This window comes from Tenrec ecaudatus, chromosome 7, assembly GCF_050624435.1.
Source record: "Tenrec ecaudatus isolate mTenEca1 chromosome 7, mTenEca1.hap1, whole genome shotgun sequence".
Taxonomy (NCBI): Eukaryota; Metazoa; Chordata; class Mammalia; order Afrosoricida; family Tenrecidae; genus Tenrec; species Tenrec ecaudatus.
The window spans coordinates 129,957,330-129,982,340 of NC_134536.1; the positions used below are offsets into that span (position 1 = coordinate 129,957,330).

Below are 25,011 nucleotides of genomic sequence, written 5' to 3' on the forward strand. Positions count from 1 at the left end.
TTGCTGGTTTTTCTTCTCAGTGTCGTTGCACCCTCTCCTCCCCGGCCCTGTTGCCTGGAGCGTTCTGATTCCCTGCACCCTCCCAGTGATGCTGGTGCTTGGATGCAGATCACCCAGAGCAGCGGTTCTCCGCCTTCCTATGCCGTGACCCTTTCATACAGTTCCTCCTACGGTGGTGACCCCCCAACCATGTTATTTTCATTGCTACTTCATCACTGTCATTTTGCTACTGTTATGAATCAGGCAACCCCTGTGAAAGGGTCGTTTGACACCCCCCCAAGGGTTTGTGACCCACAGGTTGAGAACCGCTGACCTAGAGCCCAGTGAGCAGTGTGAGGCCTTAGACATGGAGTCCGGGTGACAGGAGGGCCAGTAGAGGTTGGTCAGTAGAGGGGAGGGGACGGAAAGGGAGGGGAGGGGAGGGAAGAGGAACAGTGGTGGTAGACTAGAGGGCCCCATTGGGAAGCACCTGCCGGAAGCCAGGTGAGAACAGGGTCTTCTTTAGATGAGGATGGTAGCCATGGAAATAGAGAAAGGGGGAAGGAGTAGAGATGTGTTGTGGGCAGATCATCAACCAAAAATGGGGTTGGGTGAGAAAATTGGGCCTGGGGAACCGGCATGGAACAGGAAGCCTTGAATTTAGACCCTGGTGGCCAAGGTGGGATGCATTGAAGTTGGGTTCTAGAGCTGGTTTGAAAGCAGAGTATAATTTGCCGCTGGACAGGATTGGGATTTGCAAGACCTAGACGCCATCAACAGGACAGCAACTCCTTTGGGCCCGCCTTTTCCCTGGGAAACAAAGCGGACTCTACCGGAGGTGCTGGTCAATTAGTGGGAAAATTCCATCATCTTATCATTCCCTGTCCCCCAGCTTTTGGAAGCCCCTTCCTATGGCAACCCTCATGCCCACAGGGCAGCCCGAGGCTGGAGGGAGCAGCCCCTCTTAGCTTGGAAGGACCAGTTTGCCATCTTGTGAAATGAGTGAGCCTGCAGCAGGAGGAGGGTTCATTGCAGGGCCTGATCTGTTTTTGGAGAAGTGATATAGTTGTAGTTGGACAGCTGTCTAGATTTGCCCAGCACTGTCTCCTACAGAAGACAGGTCAACCCAGGCCAGCCTTCTGGGGTACTACTGACTGCAGTGGGGCGGAAATGGGAGAGAGTTTTCTGACCGGTAGTCAAACCCATCTTGGGAGCTGCACACCTATGTCATGGTGAATTCTGGGTATGTGTAAGACATTCTGACTCAGCGGCCCTACCAGATAGGATGGAACTAACTGGTCTGTAGGGTTTCTGAGGCTGTAAATCTTTACAGGTGCAGGCTATCATATCTTTCCACCGTGGAGTGGCTGGTGGGCTTGAATATTCAACCTTCTGCTTAACAGCCCAGTACTTAACCCACAGTGCCACGCAGGATCCTTGTATTGGAGGGAGAAAATGCGACCATTTCTACGTATTTTGTTTTATCCTTCTTAACATTTCTGAGTATATTCTATAATGCATATCATTTAATTATTTAAAATCATTTCATTGGGGCTCGTACAACTCTTATCACCATCCATCCATCATGGTGTCAAGGACATTTGTACATTTGTCACCATCATTCTCAAAACCTTTTCTTTCTACTTGAGCCCTTGGTATCAGCTCCTCATTTCCCCCCTCCCTCCCCTGCCTTCCCTCCCTCCATCCCCCTTGATAATTTATAAGTTATTATTTTTTTCTTGTCTTACACTGTCTGATGTCTCCCTTCACCCACTTTTCTGTTGTCTATCCCCCAGGGAGGGGGTTATATATAGATCATTGTGATTGGTTCCCCCTTTCTACCCCACCTTCCTCTTACTCTCCTGGTAATCGCAACTCATTAGTGGCCCCAGGGGTTGATCTGTCCTGGATTCCCTGTGTTTCCAGCTCTTATCTGTACCAGTCTGCATCCTCTGGTCTAGCTGGATTTGTAAGGTCGAATTGGGATCCTGATGGGGGAGGAGGAGGAAGCATTGGAGAAGTAGAGAAGTATCCTTCATGGGTGCTACGCGGCACCCTGACCGGCTCATCTCCCCAGACCCTTCTGTAAGGGGCTGTCCAGTTGCCTACAGATGAGCTTTGGGTCTCCAATCCACACTCCTCCTTTCACATACGATATTTTGTTCTTTGATGCCTGATACCTGATCCTATTGACACCTAGTGATCGCACAGGCTGGCGTGCTTCTTCCATGTGGCCTTTGTTGCTTCCCAGCTAGATGGCTGTAGTGTGTGTGTATTGTTTATTAGAGTAGCCCAGAGATGTAGTTTGCCAATTAATTACTCTCTGGGTGGCGGGAGAAAGACGAGGTTGTCAGCTCCCATAGACATTTACCGCCTCAGAAACCCACAGGGACACGTCTGCCCTGCCCCATAGGGTTGTTGTGAGTCGGAATCCACCGGGTGGCAGTGATTTTGGGGGTTATATGTGGGTGATGTAACCCAACACGCCACTGGGTCTCTATATATCGTGAGGGTGTTCTTGGTTTTAAATTGATAGGAAGGGGGAACAAAAAGTTTGAAGATGACCTGAAATCTTATACAAGTATAAACAAAACAAACAGGCTCACTGCCATCAGTGCCGACTCATAGTGACCCTAAAGGACAGGGTAGAACTGCCTTTGTGGGTTTCCGAGACTGTTAACCCTTAGGAGAGCAGAAAGCCTGGTCTTTCAGTGCGTAGCTCCTCCGCATAGCTCCTCCCGGTCCACCAGGGTTCCTGAACAATAGATGCTCAAATCAGTCCTGGTAAGCTCCAAAGTCCCCCTTGAATCCTTAAAGAAACAAAACCAAATTCTAACCAGTGTGTGGATCTCTCCCCACCTGCCCCCAAATCTCTATCAGAAATAGTTAACCTATTAGCGATTCATGAGAAAACAGACATCTCCAAGTTGAGGTCCATAGTAGAAATCCTCTGGCTGTCAAAATATCAGTGTTATCAAGGGAGAGGGGGGGTTCAGGCAGGAGAGAGGGAGGAGATCCAGAGAACCTCTCCTCCATTCAAGGAGATAAAAGAGTTAGGGAAACTATAGGCAAACAATCTTTGAATGGATCTTGGATTAGGAAGGAAAAAAAATTCACCAAAGGATATTATTGAGACAATTGAGGACGTATGCCCTTGGGCTACATAGGGTAATCCCCTTCTAGTTAAAGGCTGAACTTGGTAAGCAGTCCAGGGAAAGGTGGCAGATTTGAGCCCTCCAGGGTGCCCACCTCCAAAATAGCCAACCATTGCAAACCCTAAGCTAGGGAGTCCTCAAAATAATTCTATGGGGGAGCAGAGGCGGGGTGTCACAGGGCTCGTATTACGTCCACTGCGCCTGCACGTTTCACGGGGTAGCCATGAGTCAGGATTGACTTTGTGGCCACGGGTTCTCTCCGGGTTTTTATTCAGGTGTGTTTGGCTTTGGAAGGATGTTCACCGTGTTGTGTGGGAGCCTGGCCCTGCCTCGGACATTCGGCCGTCTGTCACTCAAATGGTCCCACACAGCACACTCAGGGATGAAAGGCAAGGTGTCCGTGGCCCTATTGTTGCCTGCGCTTTGGTGTTCATCAGACTTTTTTGCTCAGCTTTTCTGTAGCTATGTGTTTTCTGTTTTTGACCGTGACCATGAAGGTGTGGGCTCCTTGGAGAAACAAATTCATAGACACTCGCGTGTTTATAAGAAAGAGCTTTATATCAGAGCAATGGCTATGTCCGATACCAGTCTGCAAATTGCTCTTCAGACTCATTCAACACATGCAATGATGCCGAATGCAGGAAGACCACAGGCCAGTGGGTGGAAAGTCTTGTGGATCCAGTGGTGGTGGAAGCAACTCAGTGCTTCGTCTCCATGTGGCTCCTCCAGCTCCAGGACTCTAGCTCCGTCAGTGTTGTTCCATGTGGCTTGTCAACTGGAAAGTCTTGCAGGGAGAGTGTGTGTCCAGCCTCCCAGGAGGGAGATAGGAGTTCCCAGAATCCTCAGAAGAAGGCCATGCCCACACAGGAGCGTGATTGGCTATGACCTGATATACAGGCTAGAGTCCACCCCTTTGCAAGTTCACAGGAGAGTATGTAACTGCCACACTTTGAATGAACTTCTGTTAAGGGCCCACCCTAAGCCAGGCACCTTTCCATGTGTTTTATACAAACCCACCGTGTCATCTTCCCAACCTCCCTAGGAGAATGATATATCGAGTAGTAGGGTGTAGCCCTCCTTTTCCAGAAAAGGAAACTGAGGCACAGGGAGGCTATGCTACTTCTCTAGGGTCCCCCAGCCAGTGAGGGTAGAGGGGCAGCGCAGGGTGTTCGCCACCTTCCGGGGACCCTGTGATTGCCGTTGTGAATGGGATCTCTGGGTTTGTTAGAACGTTGCCTCCACGGAAGCATTCGCTTCTCTGAGGGCTTCTGGGCCCAGGCCCACAGCAGCAAGGGCTGTTTCTGAGCAAGGAATAACAAGAGAAGAGGACACCTTTTGCAGGAGTTACCGTTTTGAACGATCTCTATGCAGCAGGCCTGGGCAAGAGGGGTTCTGCACATTGTTTCAGGTCGTTCTCAGACTAGCCCTTTGGGCTTGATTCGGGGCTATCGTGATCTCTGTGGCTCAGGGGAGGAAACTTAGAGCAGGGAGAGTGTCCAGAGACTTTCGAAATCCTAAGGTGTGAAGCCAGGCCCCAAATAGTGTCTCCAGAGTCTTGTCCACCTCCCTTTATGGAGAATAGGATATCTCCCTCCAGCCCAACCCCCAGGCTGCCCCGGCGGCTCTATTTATGATCTCAGTAGGTTTGCTGGCACCTGACCCATGGAATGTAGTGGGGTGATGTGGGCCTCACCTTGTTTACCCTTTGGCTCCCAGATGGAGCACAGATCAAGACAAGAAGGAAGAAAGCACTGGATCTCTCTTCCTTTGTCCTTAGGGTCTCCTCTGACCTGTGGGATCCCATTCCCAGCCCCCCTCTAGCTTTGTCTGATGGAATGTTCCCGACTAGAAATTCCACTCCAGCTGGACCCTGTTCCTCACTAGGTCGTTTTCCTCTTGTAGTGAAAAACAGGGGAGGCCCAGTTTCTTGGAGGAGGTGGACGTCCTGGTGGAGTTCGACCTTGGGTTGAACCCCCGGCCCCCTTTGCAGTCAGTCAACTCATGGGGGGTGGGGTTGTCGTCTTGGTCTTTGGGATCCAGGATGGAAGCCCCGCTTTGGGCACGGCAGTCCCAGCTGGGGAAGGTTGTCACTTGATGAGGTCCTAGTTTTGGACATGGCAGTACCAGCCAAGGGTGGGGTGGAGGATTCCTTCAGAGACCTCTACTGCGGGCGTTCCGCCTCCCCAGGTACTGAGAATTACCTGAACTTCTAGAACAGGGCGACCTCTCTGCGCCCTCCCCTTGAGGAATAAAGTAACAACTCAACCATCCACAATCATGGGGTCGCCTGGGAGGCAGCGGAGTGAAATGGCTGAGAGGATGCTGGAGTCAGACTGCTCGGTTTGAAGCCTGCATTTACCGCTTAACTGATACAGTGCTTGGGAGTTGGGCTTTGATCTGTGTGGTTGACAGTTTGAAACCACCAGCCAAAGATGAGGCGAAAGATGAGGCTTGCTACTCCACTGAATCGTTACAGCCTCGGAGGTCCACAGGAGGGTCACTGAGTCTGCTTGATGGCTGTAAGTTCGGTTTTGGTTCATAGGCGAGCTGAATGTTGGTCTTCCTCTCTGTAAAATGGGGGAACAGCATAGTATCCTCATAAAGTTGGATGTAAGGATGAATCGATCCTGGAATATTAAGACTGACACAAAACAACATGCAAAATAGCTTTGAAAAATTCATGGGAAAATGGAATTGGAAAAACTGGGATTTTTCCACCAATTTTTGGAACCCCCTTTTGTATTCTTGTTGGTCCCAGGAACTGCAAAGCACACACACACACTCTCTCTCTCTCTCTCTCACGGAGTCCCTGCCCTTAACCAGACGCAGGGTAGCACTGGAAGTGGGGTGGTTTGTGGGGCGTGAAATAAATCACTAGTAAACTACTTAATCTCAACATAACCCCAGTTTTCCCTTCCAAAACACCCCTCAGCGTGTAACTCAGACTTGTGAAACGAGAGGGTGCACTGTAGACGCCTTGCCTGGGACCCGGCACATAGCTGGATTTCAGTACAGGAGATGTCTTCCGCTGCCCAGGAGCTTGCCCTGGGATCGAGAGGGCGAACCTGGACAGGGGGTTGGAGGCCACAGGTTAGTTCTGATAACTGGGCTGTTGAGGGAAGGCTTCTGGAAGGAGGGTTAACCTGAGCTGGGCCTAGATGTGTGAAAGCATAAACTGAGCAGGGAGGATCCCTCCAGCCCAGGAACCCGGGTAGCCGTGGCAGAGGGAGGCACTGCGGAGAAGGGGAGAGCCCTGGGAAGACCTGAGCAGCAGAGCGGATTTGGTTCCTCTTTGTCTTCCTTGCTACAGTTGTTCATTGAGGTCCAATGGGCTCCAGCTCACAACGAAGGACCCGTGGATAAGGGAAATCAGGCCTTAAATATGTATTTTAAAATATCTAATATCGCATATATTGTATGTACTATTGAAAATGTAGGGTTCTAGCTCTCACCTCAGACAAGTAGAATGAGAAGCCCTGGAATGGGGCCCAGGAATCTCTTTGTATTTTTAATAAGCTCCCAGGGTGATTTGAAGAAGAAGAAAAGGGGCGGGGTTCTGTGAATAATCCCTATGTTTAAAATTTTTTTTTATAAATTATCAAGGGTTCAGGAGGAAGGGAGGGTGGAGAACGGAGGGGGGAAAAAAGAGCTGATATCAAGGGCTCAAGTAGAAAGAAAATGTTTTGAGAATGATGAGGGCAACAAATGTACAAATGTGCTTGACACAATGGATGTATGTAAGGATTGTGTTAAGAGCTGTATAAGCCCCCAGTAAAAATTATATTTTTTAAATCCCTGTTTTCTTCTAGTAGTTCTGTAATTCAAGGGTGTAGAAGGTGTGCTTCAAAGGCAGAAATCATTCAAGATTGACAAATAATACAAATTTTAAAAAAACATTCTTTGCACGATAAATTCATCATAAGCTCCAAAATAAATGGCAAACAAGAAACTCAAAACTCAAACCAAAATATATGACACAGGCTTAATATCCTAAAAATGTAATGAATACTTAGGAATTAAGGCATACACCCTCATACAGGTAACTTTAATTTTTAAGAGATCTGGATGTCTAATAATATGTCATTACTTTTCATCTCTAGTTGGAAATACTTTTTATCGATACCTAGTGTTGGTGAGAATAGATCAATTAACCAGGAAATTTGGTAATAAGAACTGTCTCAAAAGCCTTAAAACGTTTCATAATCTAGAAATTCCCCTTCTAGGAATAATCATAAGTGACGACAAAGATGATACAACAAACATGTTTTGATTCTAATAGGGAAGAACTTGAAACAACTCAAAATCCAGACAATACAGATTTGCAAAGTAAAATACATTAAGATTTATTCATCTACTAGAATACTATGTAGTCTTGGAAAACGCTACAGAAAGTTTAATGACATGAAAAAAGTGCTGACAGTATATAATCTATTTAGTTTTTTTTTTAGTGGAAAGCAACCAACAAAAGCTGATGCTGATCCTATTTTTATAAATGTGCGTGCTAATTGGGAGAAAAATTATTAGAATAACCAAAGTATTGTATTTAAGACTATTCTCTTAGTGACTCTACAGTGGTTCTCAATCTGTGGGTTGCGACCCCTTTAGGGTTTGAAGGACCCTTTCCCAGGAGTCGCCTGATTCACAACAGTAGCAAAATGACAGTGATGAAGTAGCAATGAAAATAATGTTCTGGTTGGGGCCGGGGGGTCACCACCGCATGAGGAACTGTAGGAAAGGAAGGTTGAGAACCGCTCTAGGGCACTAGAGAATTGGCACAGAAGAGTTTCTAAGCTGTAATCTCCATGGGTTGGCACCACAGAGCTTTCAGCCAACCAGGTAACCTAACTGAGCCTCTAGGACCCCTTTCTCTCTGAAAGCCCACCCACTGCTCTGAGCAGACTCCAGTCATGGAGACAGTGTCTTAGGTTGTAAAATCTTTCTCCCTGGGAGTGGCTGGTGGGTTGGACCCTCAGATCCTGCAGGTAGTCCGAGGTTTTTCCTGTGAGCCTCCTTTTCCTTGGCCAGCTTCCTTTACTTTTAGACAGTGAAATTACAAGTGATTATTTTCCTTTTTTGGTAGCATACTGGCATTTTTTTTTGTTTTCTCCACCACACATAAAAATTTCCATGTTGTCAATATGATAAAATGTACTACGTATGAGGGGGCTTCTAAAAGTTTGTGGGGAAAATGGAATTTAAAGATCATGGAGATTTTTGGGGTTCATGAATCTTTTAAGCTCCCTTGTATATTATATAACATCACGAGGGCTTTCTCTCTTTGTGTGTGTGTGTGTAAAAGTTTATTGTGAACAAGGTTTTCATAGAACTTGCCTTTCTATAAAGGCTTGAGTAACTCACTTAGGAAGGGAAGAACCTCAGGCGATGGGGTGGGGGGAATCCCCATTCCATTCCGTGGAGACCTGTTGTCAGCCTCTCAGTCCTGTGGAATTTGGGTTAAACTACAAAGTGACTCCCAGTTTGGGACGTGGGGAAAAAGAAAAAAAATGTAAAAAGCAAATAGATTTTGCAGAGCGTGAGCAAGAACATTTTTCTATCCTGTGCTCATGTCTTCCCCAAACAGAAACGAACTGGGGCCGGCCTTACGGGCTTGTGGGAGCCGCTCAGCTAACTTCATGGCAAGGTGAGGCCTTGTATTTATTGCCTTACAAGCGAGGCCCGTCCTGCTCACAAGGAATGCAGACGTGATTCCATTCAGGGATGTCGTCAGGAAGGAGGCCCAAGACACTGGTGCGGGGACCGCAGGAAGAGTGGCGTCAGTGTTGGGCGTGAGCTGGCCAGTTTTTCCATGCCTGCTCTGGCTTGGACTTCATTCCTTTCCTAGCGCCTGCCTCAGTTTCCCCGCCGGTAGGAGGGGCTTCCCGGGGATGCGGCGACGCCTTGTACTCGGAGTACTTTGCAACGTGGTGGCCGAGCCCTTGCTATTGTTAGCGCGCTCCCGGGAGCACGCTGTGGACGGAGGGGGTGGGGGGACGGGCCAATGCACAGATGAATGAATGAATAACCTCTGGAGGGGAGAATTCCTGCCTTGGAGACAGGAGCCCGAGCTGGGAAGCGGGCAGGCTCATTGGCCGGGCAGAGGCCCGCCTCCCGGGAAGCTGGCCCCACCCGGCGGTCAGGAGGGCCCGGAGCGCCCGGAAGCCGGCGGGCTGGCGCCCCGCGGACCAATGCGACGGGCCGGGTGGAGGAGGGCGCCGGCGCGGGCCCCGCCCCTTGGAACGTTGAGCCGTCCAGCATTCCACGGTTGCTACATCGTCGCGAGGGGCGGGGCGCCTGTCAGGGAAGCGGGCGCGCGGGCGGCGGGCGGGCTGGGCTTGCAGCGCGCAGTGCCAGCCCCGCGTTGCTCACTCTGCTGCGCGCCGCTCGCCAGTCCGCACGCGTGTCCCGCCCGCCCGCCCGCCCGCCCGAGAATGGAGCTGATGTGTTGCGAGAACATCCAGCAGTCGCCCCGGGCCGGGCCGGACCTGCAGCTGCTGGAGGACCAGCGCGTCCTGCAGACCCTGCTGCGCATGGAGGAACGCTACCTGCCGTGCGTCTCCTACTTCCAGTGCGTGCAGTACGAGATCAAGCCGCACATGAGGAAGATGCTGGCGTACTGGATGCTGGAGGTACGGCGCCCACGGGGTCCCCCATCCCGCGTCTGCGTCTCCCAGCGCCCCATCCCGGGCCCGATGCTTTCGGCGGCCCACACTCTGCGGCCTGCGCGCTTTCCTTCGGGCTGGCCCGCGTCCTTCCCCCACCCGGGCGCCTTCCGACTCGGAGCCCCACCTCTTTGGGGCGCTCTGAACTCGGTCTCGTCGGCCCGGGGAAGGGGGACAAGGGCCGCTCTCCACCCTTCGGAGCCTCCTGCGATCCACCCCCCCCGACTATCCCCCCCACCCCGCGGTCTGGAGAGCGAGCCTGGAAAACCCTGCGCTTGGCAGCCGCCACCCCAGAGCCAGTCCTGGTGCCCCGTCGCGGGGTTCTGGCCGGGGGAGGCAGGCGGGGGGGTGGTGGCGCTCGGGCTGTTCCGGCGGACGGACGGGGAAACGAAAAGTGCGGGAGGCGGCGGCAGGAGTCTCCTCCCTTCCCCTTGGGTGTGTGCAGCGGGTGGTGGTCATGAGGGGAAGGTCCCCGCTCTCCGGCTACCACGAGTGCCTCTTCCGTCCCCCCTCGCCGTGGGGGGATGGGAGTCCCAACTGGGAATCGTTCGAGAGGGGCCCGAGCGAAGGAAGCCCCCCTTCCCGCACCCCCAGGCTTACTCCCTCCGCCCCCCACCCCCGTTTGCCTGCGTGCAGTGCAGAGGAAGTGGGGGGGCGCCGCCTTGGGGAGGGCGCTGCGTTCTCCATGTTGGTCCTTGTACTGACTGTCGGTACCCTTACGAACCCTCTCCGCCTTCCGCGCCCCCATTCTCCGTGTCCCCCCCGCGCCCGCGGCTGCCCGGGCTGGGCTCGTGCAGTGACCACGCGTCCTCCCCCAGGTGTGCGAGGAGCAGCACTGCGAGGAGGAAGTCTTCCTCCTGGCCATGAACTACGTGGATCGATTCCTGTCCGCCGTCCCCACTCGTAAGACGCAGCTGCAGCTGCTGGGCTCGGTCTGCATGCTGCTGGCCTCCAAGCTGCGGGACTGCAAGCCCGTGACCATCGAAAAACTCTGCATCTACTCGGACCATGCTATCTCCCATCGCCAGATGCTGGTGCGTAGCTCTCTCCCAGCCCCCCTCCCCGCCCCCCCAACACCTCCGGCCACCCCGCTTCCCAGGAGCAGGAACGCCACGGCCAGCGAGGCTTTCCGCCGCCCAGGGGAGGCAACCAGGCCTCGGGAGGAGGCCGGCCGAGCTTGCATTTCGAAAGGAACGGGGGTGGGAAGCAAAACATGGCAGTGCGTGATGGCCAGGCCGGAGCTGCCCGCAGGAACGCAAGCCCCTCCTCCCGGCCTCCAGGGGGCGCCACCGGCCCCGTCTCCCCCAGAGAGCAACAAGTCCGGCTGCATGTCTGCACTCTCTAGTCCTTTGCCTCTGGGTTGACAAAGCCGCCGTGAGTTATTTATTGGCCGCAGCAGGGCATGCCTGCGCACCCCCACTGGCGTGGTGGAGTGGAATGCGCTGCGGGTGGGGGAGGGGCTGCCTTGGTTTCTTTCTCCCGGGGTGGACGTTGTGATAGAAAAGCCGCCCAGAGCTGATTGAAGCCAGGCCCTGATTGCGCCGAGGCAGGGCGCCGCATTCCCCGGCCCCCCCACCCCCTTCGCCCGCCTTTCATTTTCCTTCCCAGCGCCCCAGGCCACCCCTACCCCCCACCCTCATTCAGAGGAGCCTGAGCCCCCGCTTTGGGTCCGATGGAAGGAAGCCCCTTTCCTCCGCGGGCCTTCGGGACAGGCCAGGGAGCTGGGCTGCAGCTGCTTGGACTTGATAATGATCCCCCTCCCCTGGCCCGCCCACTCTGACCAAGGTCTTTCATAACCCTGTGGGGAGCTGCTGTCACCCCCGCGGTGTGGGAAGCGGCTCCCTGGGCCTCTTGCTGGGAACTTGGGCAGGGCAGCAAAGTCGCTGGGTTCTCTTTCCTCCCTGAGCCCCAGGAGGAGATGGTAGAGCCGGGCAGCCCTGGAAGAGGTGACTGAGGGCGGGCAGAGCATCTGGGGGCGGGGCGGGGGGGGGAGCCTGGGGTAGAGGGTGGGTGAGCTGGCACCTTCCTCCACCTTGCTCTCCAGGGCGGGCTGGCCAAGTCTTCCACTGACCCTGAGAGCAGTCTCTGGGCCCCATCTCCAGGGAGGAGGGCAGCATGCAAGTCGCCTGTGATTGGCTGGCGGGCAGGCCAGGGTACTGGGGCCCCCAACTGCTGTGAATCAAGGAACAAGATTCCTCTTCCTGCCAAGTAGCTCTCAGAGATGGGAGGAGGAGGAGGCCCGAATTGGGAATCTGGGAGGCCTCTGGGCCCTTTTGATGAATCTGGTACTTTGGGGCAAGTCTGAAGGGGGAGCTGGTTTCCAGGCCCCAGAGCAAGATGTGCTTGGAGGGGATTTGGGCTGGAAGGGAGAATGGGAGGCGTCCTTTTTGTGAAAATACTGGGGAAGGGGGGAGTTTTTTCAGAAAAGTCAAAACTATACTTCCCTCGCTCCCTCTGCCTGAGCGGAGGGACAATTTTGTAGATGGCTGCCCGGAAGTTCAGGAGAATTGCAGTCCACCCGAGGCCTGGTGCAGCAGAGAACATGAGGCCCAGAGGAGGCAAGGGCTGGGCCTTAAGTGTCGCTCACACTGACTGAAGCAGCCAAGTGCAGAAGCTCAGACAGCTACCCATACCACATTGTCTGGAAGGCCAGAGGGCTGGCTGGCTGGGTGGGGTCATGGAAGAAACAGCTAATCCCTCCCAGGGGTCTTTTCCACCAAGGTAGGGCTAGGTTGGTTAGGGGTTGCCTCTGTTACAGGGCAGGCTAGCGGGCCTGGTGCTCCCGCCTGGCTTGGGAGTTAAGTGTGGCCACTGGAATCAGTGCAAGCTGAATCCTCGCTTTCCTGCTCCCCACACTCTGGCTCCAGGCCAGGCTGTTTTCTGTGGGGCCCCGTGAGGGACTTGGGTCTTATTTGGGAGAATGCCACCTCCTCTGGGGCCAGGACGGGGGACAGCTGTGGCTGGGGGCCTGGAAGAGGTTGGGCGGGGTCGTCATGTTTGCCTTAATACGGGGTCAAACCCACGAGTTCCTTCCTGAGATAAAACAATGAAGAAATCCTCAGTGCAACTCGGAAATGGGGCCAGGGCTGGGAACACCAGACGGGTGGGTTGGGTGGGGCTCCCAGGCTCCCTCCGACCCAGCCAGGATTTATAGGCCTGGAGGGGGAGGGGCACAGTTGGGTCCTTTGGGGGTCATCTGGATGCAGTCTCTCTGACTTTGCTTCCTGAGACTCACTGGGCACTGGCATCATCTGGGCCCCGGTTACAAAGGGTGGCTGCCACCCCCCAGGGCCCACCCTGACTGTCCCACCAAGGGGATGTGGCTTGGGTTGGGCAAGCTCCCCTTTGAGGAACCTCAGGGGAGGCCCAGTGTCAGGGCCCGAGCGGGGGCGGCCTCTTGCCCACTGTGCTTTGCTCAAGCGATGTGGCCTTGGTTAGAATGTGAAATTGGGGGAGAGCCCCCCCCCTTTCTTGAGGCATTGGGGTGATAGAGGGTCTTTGTGTTTGATTCAGAGGAACCTTGAGTTCACGGTGGTGCTGGCCATATCTTATCAGTGTAGCCTGAAAAAAAAGTGTGTTGTGTTTTCCACTTGGAGCCAGGTGTGCCATCTGGAGAAGCACCCCAGCGGTTGCACCCCGGCACCCTGAGATGGCCAAATCGGGATTCAGAGAGAGAATCCATATGAGGCCTTCCTTCAGGACGCACACCACCTGGATGTGGTCCAGAGGCTCAAAGCAAATGCCCCTTGCTCTTCTGTATTCTCTCTGCCCTCTGCAGTCCCAGGCCCTAAGCCCAGGAGCCCCACTGGGGGTCCTGACCTTCAGAAGGATGTAGGTGGGCCTCCTTTCCTTTGAGACTCCCTCCTTGACTCCCTTCCTCCACCACTGAGCCTGCCTTCTTCTCCCACCCTCAGGATTGGGAGCTGCTGGTCCTGGGCAGGCTCAAGTGGGACCTGGCCGCTGTGATTGCCCACGATTTCCTGCCTCTGATTCTGCACCGGCTCACCCTGCCCAGCGACCGGCAGGACTTGGTCAGAAAGCACGCCCAGACCTTTTTGGCTCTCTGTGCGACTGGTAAGAGCCCTGTGCACAGCTTGTGGACAGATTGGGGGAACGAAAGACTTGGAGTAGGGGTGTGCCAGCTCGGAGGCAGTTCCAGTGTCTACACTCCTTTAGACATTATCTCCTCTCTGAGCACCACCCCCCTGCGTTCAGAACCCATGCAGGAAGGCTGAAGAACAATCCAAACTGGATGGGATCTTAGAGACCCCTTTCTCCTCCCCGTGTAGATGGGGAAAAGGAGGGCTTAGAGCAGGGGAGTGACTTGCTCAAGGTCCGGAGGAAGGTTGGGCTGAGAACCCAGGTTTCTTGGCCCTGTGTTCACACTGAGGTGGGCCTTGTCTGTTCCCCAGACTCTGGGACATGTTTGCCTCTGTCCACCACGGAAGGGGACCCCCCCTTTCTGCTCATATCCTGGCTTCCCTGTGGAGAGTCCCTAGCTTGCCTCTGCTCTCCCTGGGCTGCCTGGGAAGCTTGCTGTCGCCCTGTTCTCCTCCTGACCCCACGGTTCCCTCCCTTTCCTAGATTATACGTTTGCCATGTACCCGCCATCTATGATCGCTACGGGCAGCGTGGGAGCTGCAGTGCAAGGCCTGGGTGCCACCTCCCTGTCTGCTGATGAGCTCACGGAGTTGCTGGCAGGGATCACCGGCACTGAAGTGGTGAGTGCTGGGCAGCTGGGCAGCAGCCGTGACTGTGAAGTCCCACTGGCTGTTCGTTGAGCCTCCAATGCCCCAACCTTCTCCGGGGCTCCTGGCTTTAGGCCCCCCACCCTTGGGGCTTTTTCTCTCCTGCCTTGGTCTGGAGAGGAGTTCCAGTGTCTTGGGTGATGGAGCGGGGCCTGGGGCTGGGCCATCTCTCCGTGCCAAGTGTTGGTGTGTTGGGGTGGGGTGGGTATCGGATGCAGGGTTGCTCTCACACCCCCTTGCCACATCCTCTTGCCAGTTTCTAAGAACCGAAGGCCGATTCCTGGGGCTAGGCTGCATCGCCTCCCCTCCCCAGACTTCCCTGTGTGCAGGGAGGTGGCTGCCAGATCGGGGGTGGGGGTGAGCAACCGACCTGTTTCCCGCCCCCTCTCCCGTTCCCAGGACTGCCTGCGGGCCTGTCAGGAGCAGATTGAAACGGCGCTCAGGGACAGCCTCAGGGACCCCCGCTCCAACTCCAGCCCTGTGCCCAAGGCCCTCCGCGGCTCCAGCAACGAGCCCAGCCAGACCAGCACGCCTACAGATGTCACAGCCGTCAACCTGTAGCCTCGGTGAGGCCCCCTCAAGTGGCCACCAGGAGCAGAGGAGGGGACACTGCCCCCATCCCCACCTCCTGCCCTGCGAGAATTAGTCAAGCCACATATGAAGCCTGAGGGGGCTCCTCTTATACACCCCTCTTCTAGCCTATGGGCCAGGTCCTACCTATCCCTGCACTGTGCACTAAGGGGCTGGGCCAGCCAGCCGTGATTGGGTGGCTGGTCAGGCTCCTCCCCCTTCCTCTAGCTGAACAGCTCCTTCCCGACTCTAGCTGGGGGTGATCTGGGCTGCTCAGAGACCAAATTGAAGCAGGTTTAAAAAAAAAAAAAATCCAAGAAACACAAGCGCAACCCAGCGAGCATTCCTTGCGGAAGTCCCCTTCTCTGAGGCTTTCATGTTCCCAATTGCCAAAATGCCTCCCCGTGCCTTCTTAGGGTGCTGAACCCATCTAGGGCTTACTGCATTTGGATTGGGGGTCCTTCTGAAGCGGAAATTCCCGACGTTGTGATGGACAGGTCTGAGGGGGCACCACCCAGACAGCTCCCCTCGCCACACTCTGGATGGACGCACAGACGCATAGACTAGTCCGTGTTCCTAGCTGCTCCTAAGAGAAGGGTCTTGGCCATGGGCAGAGGGGCAGGGACAACCAATTCCTCCTTCCTTCGCCTTTCCTTCCAGCTTCTCCTGTGATTGAGAGGGGTCAGTGCTGAAGGAAGACGGCGTTTTAATTTATTGTTTTGAGTACAACTGTGAGAAGGGTGTGGGGGGCCCCGTCTGCCCCACAAGCGGTAGGGACCCTGGTGCTGGCTGTATTCCTCCCTCTGCTGCTGATCAGAGTCTGTGGCCAAGGAGCTGCTATCCCCTGGGGTGGGGCCCTGCTCTCCCCTCCCCTTGGCCCCTGCTGGAGAGGGAGGGAAGCCCAATGGACATAAGTCTTCTCTGATGGCCACAAGGTGCCGGCTGGTAGCCCAGAGCCGCCATCAGATCTCAATAAAGATTCTGGAATAAAGTGCACCCCGATTTCTTGGATCGGATGGTTTTGTGGGTTAGAAAAACCTGCTGTATCCATGGCGGATGAGCTTAGAAAGGGACCCTAGTGAGCAGCTTTTTCTGTAAGAGAGCCACGACTGTCCGTCTTTCAGGCCCTGCGGGCCCCTCTCTCTGGGTCTGCCCTCCCAGGCCATAAGCGTCCCGACACATGCACACAGAATCACAGGCAACACGGGGCTGGGGACACCGTGCTCAAAAACCGCATACCGGTGATATTTTGTTGTAACAAAGTGTTGCAGAATTGCTAAATAAATGGTCAAGAAACACAATCCACAGCCCTCGTACCTCGACAAGGACCTGAAGCTCGCTGCTGGGAATTGTCCCTGAAAACACCCATTGGGTTGAGAACACTGATGTCTTCAGAAGCACAGAAGGGTTACAGCCAAAGACATGTCAGCGAAGGGGTGCTCTAGCAAATGCTCAGACAGTGGGGGAGCTCATGGTTCTTTCTCACAAAAGGGGCTTTACCAGTTCCATAACAGCCGTCAGGCCCAAGTGGAGCCACCAACCCTTGATCTAGAACAGGGTGGGGCACATTTACAACATCACCTGCGGGACCCTCCTGTGATGGTTGGGACTGCTCTGGTGAGGTGAGTGTTAACCAGTATTAACAGTTGCAGGGCCTTATATGGCCCTTGGCCTGGACAGCCCCCACCCCTTGCTCCCAAGCTGTCAGCCCAGGCCTGGGAGGACTCTCCTCCAGCCCTGGGTCTCCATGTCCTTGGGGAAGGGCATTCCTTGACTAGGCATGTCATGTACAGCTAACACATTTGGCAGACATTCCACGAGGTGGGGGTCGTGGTGCAATGCCTTCTGGGGCTAGGAGGCCCTGGGAGGGATGTGGCCCGGGGAAAGGAACTTAAGAGTGAACTGGGTCAGAGCACCTGCTCAAGTAGGAGTGCACAGAGAAATCCAGGTGCTACAACAGGACTTGGCTTTACTTTTAAGTCTTTAAACACTTCCAGGGGCTGCCATTGGGGGGCGTGGGGCGGTGAGGTATCAAGACCCATTTCACAACTGAACAGGGACCAGGACCCCAAATGGCAAGGAGACTGGTGGGACACCCCATCCCACCCCTGATGTGCAGCCTAAAGGTCCCAAGTATCCTCTAGCCACCATCTGGGTGCTGTAACCATCTCAGTCCATGGTGGCAGGGGCCACATCTTCCACGTCTCGGGGGACTGCGCTCTGAAGCTCACGCCTGATCTCGGGTGACACCTGTGGATGGGGCTGTAGTCGGAGCAGTTCCAGGAGGGCCTTCTTCTGGTCGGCGGACAGGTCTGCCTTGTAGCGCTGGGCCAGGGCCAGGAGGCACTGGTGCCACAGCACGGGCAGCTGGCGCTTCTCGGCCCGGAAGCTCAGGAAGTGGAAGACCACAGCGTCGAGCACCCGGTAGGGCAGGGCGTACTTCTTCTCCAGCAGCGTCCGCAGGAAGATGCTGTTGGCACCACTGTATTCCATCTCGGAGATTCTCAGCATGGCCGCGCTGCAGGAAAGGGAGGCGGCCTGCGCTTGGTGGTGGGGCAACATTGGAAGATCCCGCATGTCCCCTCCTTTGGAGGCCCCTACCCTGGCATCGAGGGGGCCTTCTGCTTACCAACCCCATCTTATACTTGGACAAGGAGTGTTGCTACATGGGCCCATCTCACCCCCCTAACCTCTGGCGAGCCCTTGTCCCTCTGCAGCTAGTACCTGCCGAAACTCTCCACTCAACTAATTTCCGTGTTCGTTCACTCACTCATTCGGCTAAGCACGGGGCCCACTGGCGTGATCATACCCCCAACAGAAGTGCAGGGCCAGCCCCTGACCGCCCCTAGTACTACCTGGCGTGCAGCACTGGGATGGAGCACTTGGTCATGATGCTGCCCACGATGATGGCTTCCCGGAGTGTGCAGGTGCCGGACTCGCACAGTGGGAGCAGGATCCCTGGGAAAGGGCCAGAGAGGCGGGTCACTGAGCGCCGGAAGGCGGTCACAGTAGGACAGTCCGAGGAAAGGCACTGGAGGCTGGCCGCGGAGACACCCATTTCCCTGCAAGACCCTTTCGCTGCTGCAGGCCCCCGCCTGGGCCCCCACCTTTAAACCAGGCGCCGGGCTTGAACAGAGCCTTCTTGAGGGCCATGTAGAGGTGGAAGTTGAGCCGCTTGTATTCGGCGATGTCATCGCGGATCCGGGGCAGCAGCACGAGGTTGAAGAAGCGCTGGGCCATGCGCTCCTTCAGGTTGGAGGTGAAAATCCTGGGGTGCGGGAAGGAGGAAAGAGTTTCTGTGTCATCTGGCGCCTCCCCTTTCGTGTCACTGTGGATGGCCCCTTTTCTAAGTAAGAGCCGAACCCGTTCTTTCTGAGTAGGGCGTGCGCAGGAGGGGTGGGCAGACTAGAGGGGACTGCAGGGCATAGCCATGCCCTAAGTCAGGTGCACTCTGTCCACCTCTGGGAGAATCAGCGCTCCCCCAGTGACAGCTTGTTCAGCTGCCTGCCCTCCTCACACCGAGGGTCCCGGTGGGTGCCGCCAGAGGCTGCTGTGGCCACGCCGACCCTCCAGGAGCGTAGCCAAGCAGTTAGGAGCCTTTGACCTAGACTCCCATTACAGGGGCTTCCCACCAGAGCCTGGCCTGAAACAGGACACCGGAAAAGCTGGGGGAGGGCTGATGGGAAGAACACATTGTCATCTCTGAGGGGTGGGCAGGGGGAGGGGGAAGCTGGCCTTCTGGCACCCGTGCCGCCTTCTCCCTACCGGGTGGCTTGGTACATGGAAGCTGCCGTCCAGGAGGAGGGCTCGGTGATGTACAGGATCTGCTCCCAGTTGGAGAGCGCCGGGATGACCTTGAACGCCTTGGGCAGTCTCCCACTGCGGTACTTGGATAGCACCTGGGGTCCGGGAGAGCATATTTTCCTCATTGAAGACAGGGAAACGAGACCATTCATGGAATTCACCCAAACTTGCCAAGCCCCTAGATGGTGGAGCAGGACTGGGAAGCCGAGTCCACTCCGCAGTCTGTTCTCTGTCACCCACAGCCCCTGCTGGGGTTGCCCTGCCTCTTACCTCCCGGACTCCTTTGTAGACCTCCAGGACCCTGGGGTCCAGCTGGGGCATAGGGAAGCCTGACACCTCGGACATGACCGTCTCGACCTCCGTCTGCTTCTCCGTCAGCTTCTCCATGATGATGTCCGCTAGAGTGCGTCTGGGAGGTAGGGAAGAGGGAGAGGTTGTGGTCATTTCAGGAGGGTCTGGACTCCTCCCAGTCCCTTGTGAACTTGGGCTGAACCTGAGGTCCAGCAAGGCATGCAGCTTCTGCCCTCTCAGTCCACCCACCCACCCCCGAATCACAAAGGGGCGGTGTCATCCCACACATGACACAGGTGGCCCTCTCGTGGAGTTTACCACACACACTGCCCAAGTCCAGTCCGTGCGAGACCGACCGCTCCATCCCCGAGTTTCCTCAGCTGGAAAGCAGGGCAACTAACCACCAACCTGACCAGATGCGCCAGCGTCCACAGGTGGCAAATCCGCCCGGCCACTCCCTGAAAGGGTGATGGCTCAGACTACCCAGGGGAGCCATGGAATAAAGGCCTGGCTATTATTCAGTTCCTTATACAGAGATAAGAACTGAGATTCAAGAGGCTAATAAAGCAGCCAAGACTGGGGGCGGGAACACAGGGAGGGGGCGGCAGCAAGGACTCAAACCCTGGTCCTTTAGAGTCTAGAGTTCAGATACTTCATGGACCACCATAATGTGCCCCCAAACTAAACGGCCTTTGCCTGCTGAGTTCAAGGTCTACTTTAGGAGTCTGCGTCTAGTCAGACGGTGGTGCGACCCACCGGCCGCTCTTTGGGAGGAAGACGGGGCTATCTGCTCCCGCCAAGGTTTGCAGCCTTGAGCGGATGGTGTAGAAGATGGAAATAAAAGATGCTTTAGAAGTTATCAAGGGCTTACCAGGGTGGGAAGGCAGGGAAAAAAAGAGGACCCGATAGCAACATATGTATAAATGTGCTCAGTACGATGCATGTAGGGATTATTCTAAGAGCTGTTTAGTGCCCCCAAGGGAAAAAAAAAAAAGATTCCATTTCAGAAACCCTACACAGGGCTGATGACAGTTGTTTGTTCCCCTCTTACATTTACTCTGAGGTGGCAAATGCTTCCGCCCTGCTTGTGAACATCATCTCGGACGTGGAGTGGAGACACTGCAGGAGAACCCCGAGGTTCTTGGTCGGGGCCCAGGCCCTAAGTCTGAGCTTGGCGAGACCTTGTTAAGAGGCTCGGCCCCATCCTGCACTCCACTCCACCCCAAACAGCCCACAGGACCAAGGACACACTCCTGTTTAGTCGGCACCAGAGTCCCATGAACCAGTGAGGGACCTGTCCCTAGACTGTCCCCACCCAAGGCTCAGTGCCAGGCTTCTGCGGGAGCTACTGAATGACTTGCATCTCAGAGTGGCGGCTACCACCTTTGCTCTGTAATGGGCTACGGGAGGTGGAGAATACACACAAACTGCCCCAGCTCAACAGCTTCGACAAGTGCAATCCCGCCACCCGATGTCAGCTGGCTGTGCACCCCTCACGCTCCTTCCCGGGGCTCTTCCCGCCTCGTGAGCATCAGCTCGCTGCCCCCCGAGGTTGCTAGCTAGTTGCTGCTATCCATTTCATCCCACAGACAGTTCTCAAAAGGGCAGAGCGCTGAAAGCGGGTATTCTCGACTGGTTAAGCGACGCATTCCACTCTTGGGTTTGAAGAACACCCTGGGGGTACTTCTGGTTTAAGGTCTCGAGGAAATGGCATGGGGGCCGCTTCTGGCTTCTGCTGGCTTCCCAAGGGAGGAGACTCCAGCTCCACGGCTGCCGAAGAAAGATGACCACAAAATGGAGAGAAGATCCGCTTCCACCGCCATCCTCCTTTATCTGCTGCGGCAATCACCCACCCCTCCCACGGCCTGAAACTTCTTGGCTGGGTTCAGTCACCTGTCACCATGGCCACACACAATGCTCACGATTACAACCCAGAAGACAGCAGTTCACAACCCAGAAGACAGCAGTTCAAAGCCAGCAACAGCTCGGAGGGAAGGATTCACAGCCTCGGCAGTCCTATAGAAGGGTCACTGCGTGTCGGGCTGGACTGTGAGGCTGTGGGTTATCGGAGCTCAGGCAGCGCCTCCTCTTGTAGACACTCTGCTGGTGGTTCTTCTAGCCCCGTCGAAAGGCAAACTGACCAATCCCCTGGACGAGCGTTGCACAACTGATTTGCATGGCCCCGCCCAAACATGCAAGTGGGCATTACAGACTCTGAACAGGGAGCCAGAGCCAGCATGTCACCTGCACCCCCAGGTCCCTGTGCTTCTTGTCCCTCTGCTGCTCCAGGTGAACAGGAACCCATTCTCTTGTGCCTTGGACAGTTGCTTGCAAGCCTTTAAGATCCGCAGGTGGAAGAACTACGGCACTAAGCACGTGATTCGGACAATGACCTGCCACACAATTGTGGCTAATCTCAACTGTTGACAGTTGTACCGTCTACTGATGTGACTACAGTAGACTACGCAGCCCTATCACCAATAGCTAGTAGCCCTTTGGTGGTGATCTTTTGTCACTGTCCCCAGTGGATCTGCTGGGTCGATTCGAATCACCAACCTTCTTGTTAGCAGTGGCCTACCTAACCCTTGCATTTAGCCTAAAAACCCAAACCACACCCAGTGTCTCCGAGTCGACTCTGCCGCATAGTGACTGCACAGGACAGAGGACACCCGCCCTAACGGGCTGCCAAGGCCGGCAGTCTGTGTGGAAGCAGATGCCAAGGGTTTCTCCTGCGGAGGGGCTGGTGGGCTAGAACTACTGATCTTTCAGCTCGTGGCCAGTGTTTACCCACGGCACGAGCAGGGCTACTGGTGCCTGTTAGCGGCTCTGACTCACAGCGACACTGTAGGTCACATAACAGAATGAACCCTCTCCCGGCCCACACCACCCTCACAACTGTTGTTCGCTGTGAGGCCAGGCTGCAGCCACTGTGCGATCGCTGAGGGTCTCCCTCTTTTGTGTCGACTGTTACCATGCGCGATGCTGCTCTTCTCCAGAAAGGCAGCTCTTTTAAAGTACATGAAATAAAGTCTTGTCACCCTTGCCTCTAAGGAGCACTCTGGCTGTACTTCTTCCAAGACCTACAGACAGATTTGTTTGTTCTTCTGGCACTCCGTGGTGCTTTCACTGTAATTCAAACACCGATCCGTCTGCACTCTTCCTTATTCACTATCTAAGTTTTCACAAGGCAGGTAAGGCAATTTTGTTCCCCTTCCCTCCCAGGAGACATGAGGATCCCTGGTGGTGCGGTGAGTTAAGCACCAAGCAGTCAACCACAAAGCCCTGGCAGTTTAAGCCTACCAGCTGCTCCATGGGAAAAGAGTAGTTCAAAACCACCAACTGCTCCTTGGGAGAAAGATGAGGTTTTCTAGTCCCGTTAAAAAAGTAGTCACACACACAAACACAAATGACAGTCTTGGAAACTCACAGGGGCAGCCCTACCCTGTCCTATTAGGGTGACTGAGTGGAGCTGACATGATGGCAGTGACATTAGGCATCACCACTGGGGGGAGAGTTGCGACTGGTTATCCAGTAGTTAGAGGTCAAGGATGCTGCCCTGGCACCAGGCAGCCGACCTAATAAAGAACTGTTCAAACGGCAGGGCCCCCAAGGTTGGGAGCTCCAGGATTCAAGGAAGCTCCAAGTGTGGAAGAGATTTTGCCCAGGTGATTGTGCTTACCGTGAGCCAACAGCTACCAACATCACACAGCAATGGCAACGGGCCTCCCCAGAGACGCAGAAAGACACCCCCCACCCGTCTGCCCAGGCAATCACAACGAGCAGAAGGGAGGATGCGTTCCAAGTCTAGCCATTCCCATCTTTAGTAGCGGTCCTCAGGAAGGCCCAGCTTTGCCATGGTGGTCCTGAAAAACTCAGCAACGTTCCCAAAGCCAGGGAAGCCAAGGTCTGCCAGGGTATTTGCTTCTGCGTGGGACCTTTCCACCAGAACTTGCGATCCCAAATGCCAGGCCATGCCAGCCCTACCTGGCAGGAGGGTTCTTATTCATGAACATCTCAATAGCACGTTCATCCTCAGCGTCCACCACCACCTCTGCGTGGTGGCTCACCCCTGACATTGTGGCAGCCTTCTCCAGGGTGGGCCACTCCTCATCCTCCTCATCCGATCCATCCTGGGGCACTCCTGGACCTAGAAGACCGGAGAGGGGCGTGACAAGGAGTGAGGAGCAGTTCAGAATCTTTTCAGCTCGAACAAGTGTCTGGTGCAAGTCGCACAAGTGCCTGCAGCAGACAGAGATGTGTACGATGAAACAGATTCACACACGAGGGGGCTTCAAAAAAAAAAAGTTTTTGTTTTCTTCCAGTTTTTAAAAGCCCCTCTCAAAGGACCTTCCTGTCCTCAGCTGGCACCTCTAAAGTTAGACCAACCAAGCTCTTCTAGTTAGTCACTTGTTGCATGACTCTGTCACCGGTGTCTCCTATTATCCTTCCAACTATGCTAGGGGTTTGGACACAGAAAAAGAACAAGATGGTACTGGCTTTAGAAGCCAACAGCCTAGGGGAGGGGCAGTGAAACAATTAGACACTACACTCCACGAAAGGGAAAATAGAAGTTCTCCCATAACAACGAGGAAGCTTTTCCAGATTAGATGACCTTCCAGCTACGTCCCTCCCCTCCAAATGACTGCGACATCCCATGTCACCACCTCTGACTTTGCTGGCTCATCTGTTGTCCTGTCTCTGATCACTGGAGTGGCATGGGGCTTAGTGTATGGACTTCTTAACCTTCATTTCCAAACCGGAGCCTCTCACTGTTGTGCCCGCCCCCTTATCTGGAATCAGACCACTTCAAGCCACCACCATCTCTCAACTGGACTACTCTAGTACTTGGCAGCCCTACAGTCCACTCAATGTGGGGAGTACAAAAATCCTCACAATTGGACCAATCGAGAACATCATGATGAGTGGGGAGAAGATTGGAGCCGTCAGGAAGCGGCGTCAAGAAATCTCACCAAAACAGCGCACGGATAAAGCGCCCACACCTAGGAGGGGCGTGGTGGGGTTGACCTCTCTAAATTCGCTCCTGGGTCCGGTCACCTCTCTAAGGGTGTACTACGGACCCCACCTTTTTAATTCCAACCTATTCCCGACGCTGTCATCACAGGTCATCCATCCGCAACAAAGCACTCCCTTCCTCGATCCCGGCCCCGTCGCCGCTCACCCAGTCGCGTGGTGCGCTCCTTCGGAGCAGAGGCCTTGTTTCTAGGCCCATGCTCCGTCTCCAGCTCCTCCTGCTGCTGTCGCGCTTGTTGCAAAATACGCCGGGTCAGCTGGGGGTCCACATAGTCTTCCTCTTCTCGGGCCCCGCGGCCCCTCCGCTTTTCCCGGGTCCCTTCCCGGACTGCGTCCGCAGTCAGGATCTGCTCCGCCAGAGGCGCGTGTTTTTCCCGATCTCGGGCCCCGCGGGCCGCCTTAACTTTGGGCATTTCGCTCAAAAAAGTTACCGGGAAGGCTCCCACGTGGGTCGCGAGAAGAGAAGCCGAATGGGACTGCCACGGGCAGTTCCAGCTCCCAAGAGGCCACGCGCGGAGCACAGCGCCCCCCAGCGTTCGGAGGCCAGAAACGGTGGCCAGTCTCCCCACGCCCGGAGAGAGCCGCGGAGCCCGAGGTCCGAAATATGCCTCTCGCCCTTCAGCGCGAGCGTGCGGCCGGCGGCGGGGGTCCCCGCCATGCTCCCCTCGTCTCACAGGCCCCCGCGTCGAGCCGGCCGGATGCGCATTTCAGGCCCCGCCAGCCGGGGGGCGGGGCGGGGCGGGCGCGGCTGACGTCACCGGGGCGTCGCCGGCC

General features: G+C 55.2%; 2 protein-coding genes across 3 annotated transcripts; one reads left to right on the top strand and one right to left on the bottom strand.

The window, feature by feature from the left end:
* The first annotated feature begins 9,529 nt into the window (after window positions 1–9,529).
* CCND3 (cyclin D3) lies at window positions 9,530–16,412 on the top strand. Of its 2 annotated transcripts, XM_075555117.1 has the most exons (5): window positions 9,530–9,760; window positions 10,612–10,827; window positions 13,708–13,867; window positions 14,378–14,514; window positions 14,941–16,412. In XM_075555117.1, the coding sequence occupies exons 1-5, from the start codon at window positions 9,563–9,565 to the stop codon at window positions 15,100–15,102; spliced, it is 873 nt and encodes a 290-aa protein (XP_075411232.1). In that variant the 5' UTR covers window positions 9,530–9,562; the 3' UTR covers window positions 15,103–16,412. The 2 variants fall into 2 exon arrangements, with proteins under 2 accessions (XP_075411232.1, XP_075411233.1); XM_075555118.1 differs by lacking the exons at window positions 9,530–9,760; window positions 10,612–10,827 and adding an exon at window positions 12,055–12,078.
* Window positions 15,221–24,967, bottom strand: BYSL (bystin like). The gene is made up of 7 exons (XM_075555116.1): window positions 24,386–24,967; window positions 23,191–23,353; window positions 19,186–19,324; window positions 18,877–19,010; window positions 18,219–18,379; window positions 17,967–18,069; window positions 15,221–17,629 (listed from the first exon to the last, which is right to left on the bottom strand). The coding sequence occupies exons 1-7, from the start codon at window positions 24,648–24,650 to the stop codon at window positions 17,281–17,283; spliced, it is 1,314 nt and encodes a 437-aa protein (XP_075411231.1). The 5' UTR covers window positions 24,651–24,967; the 3' UTR covers window positions 15,221–17,280.
* Window positions 24,968–25,011: the final 44 nt, after the last annotated feature.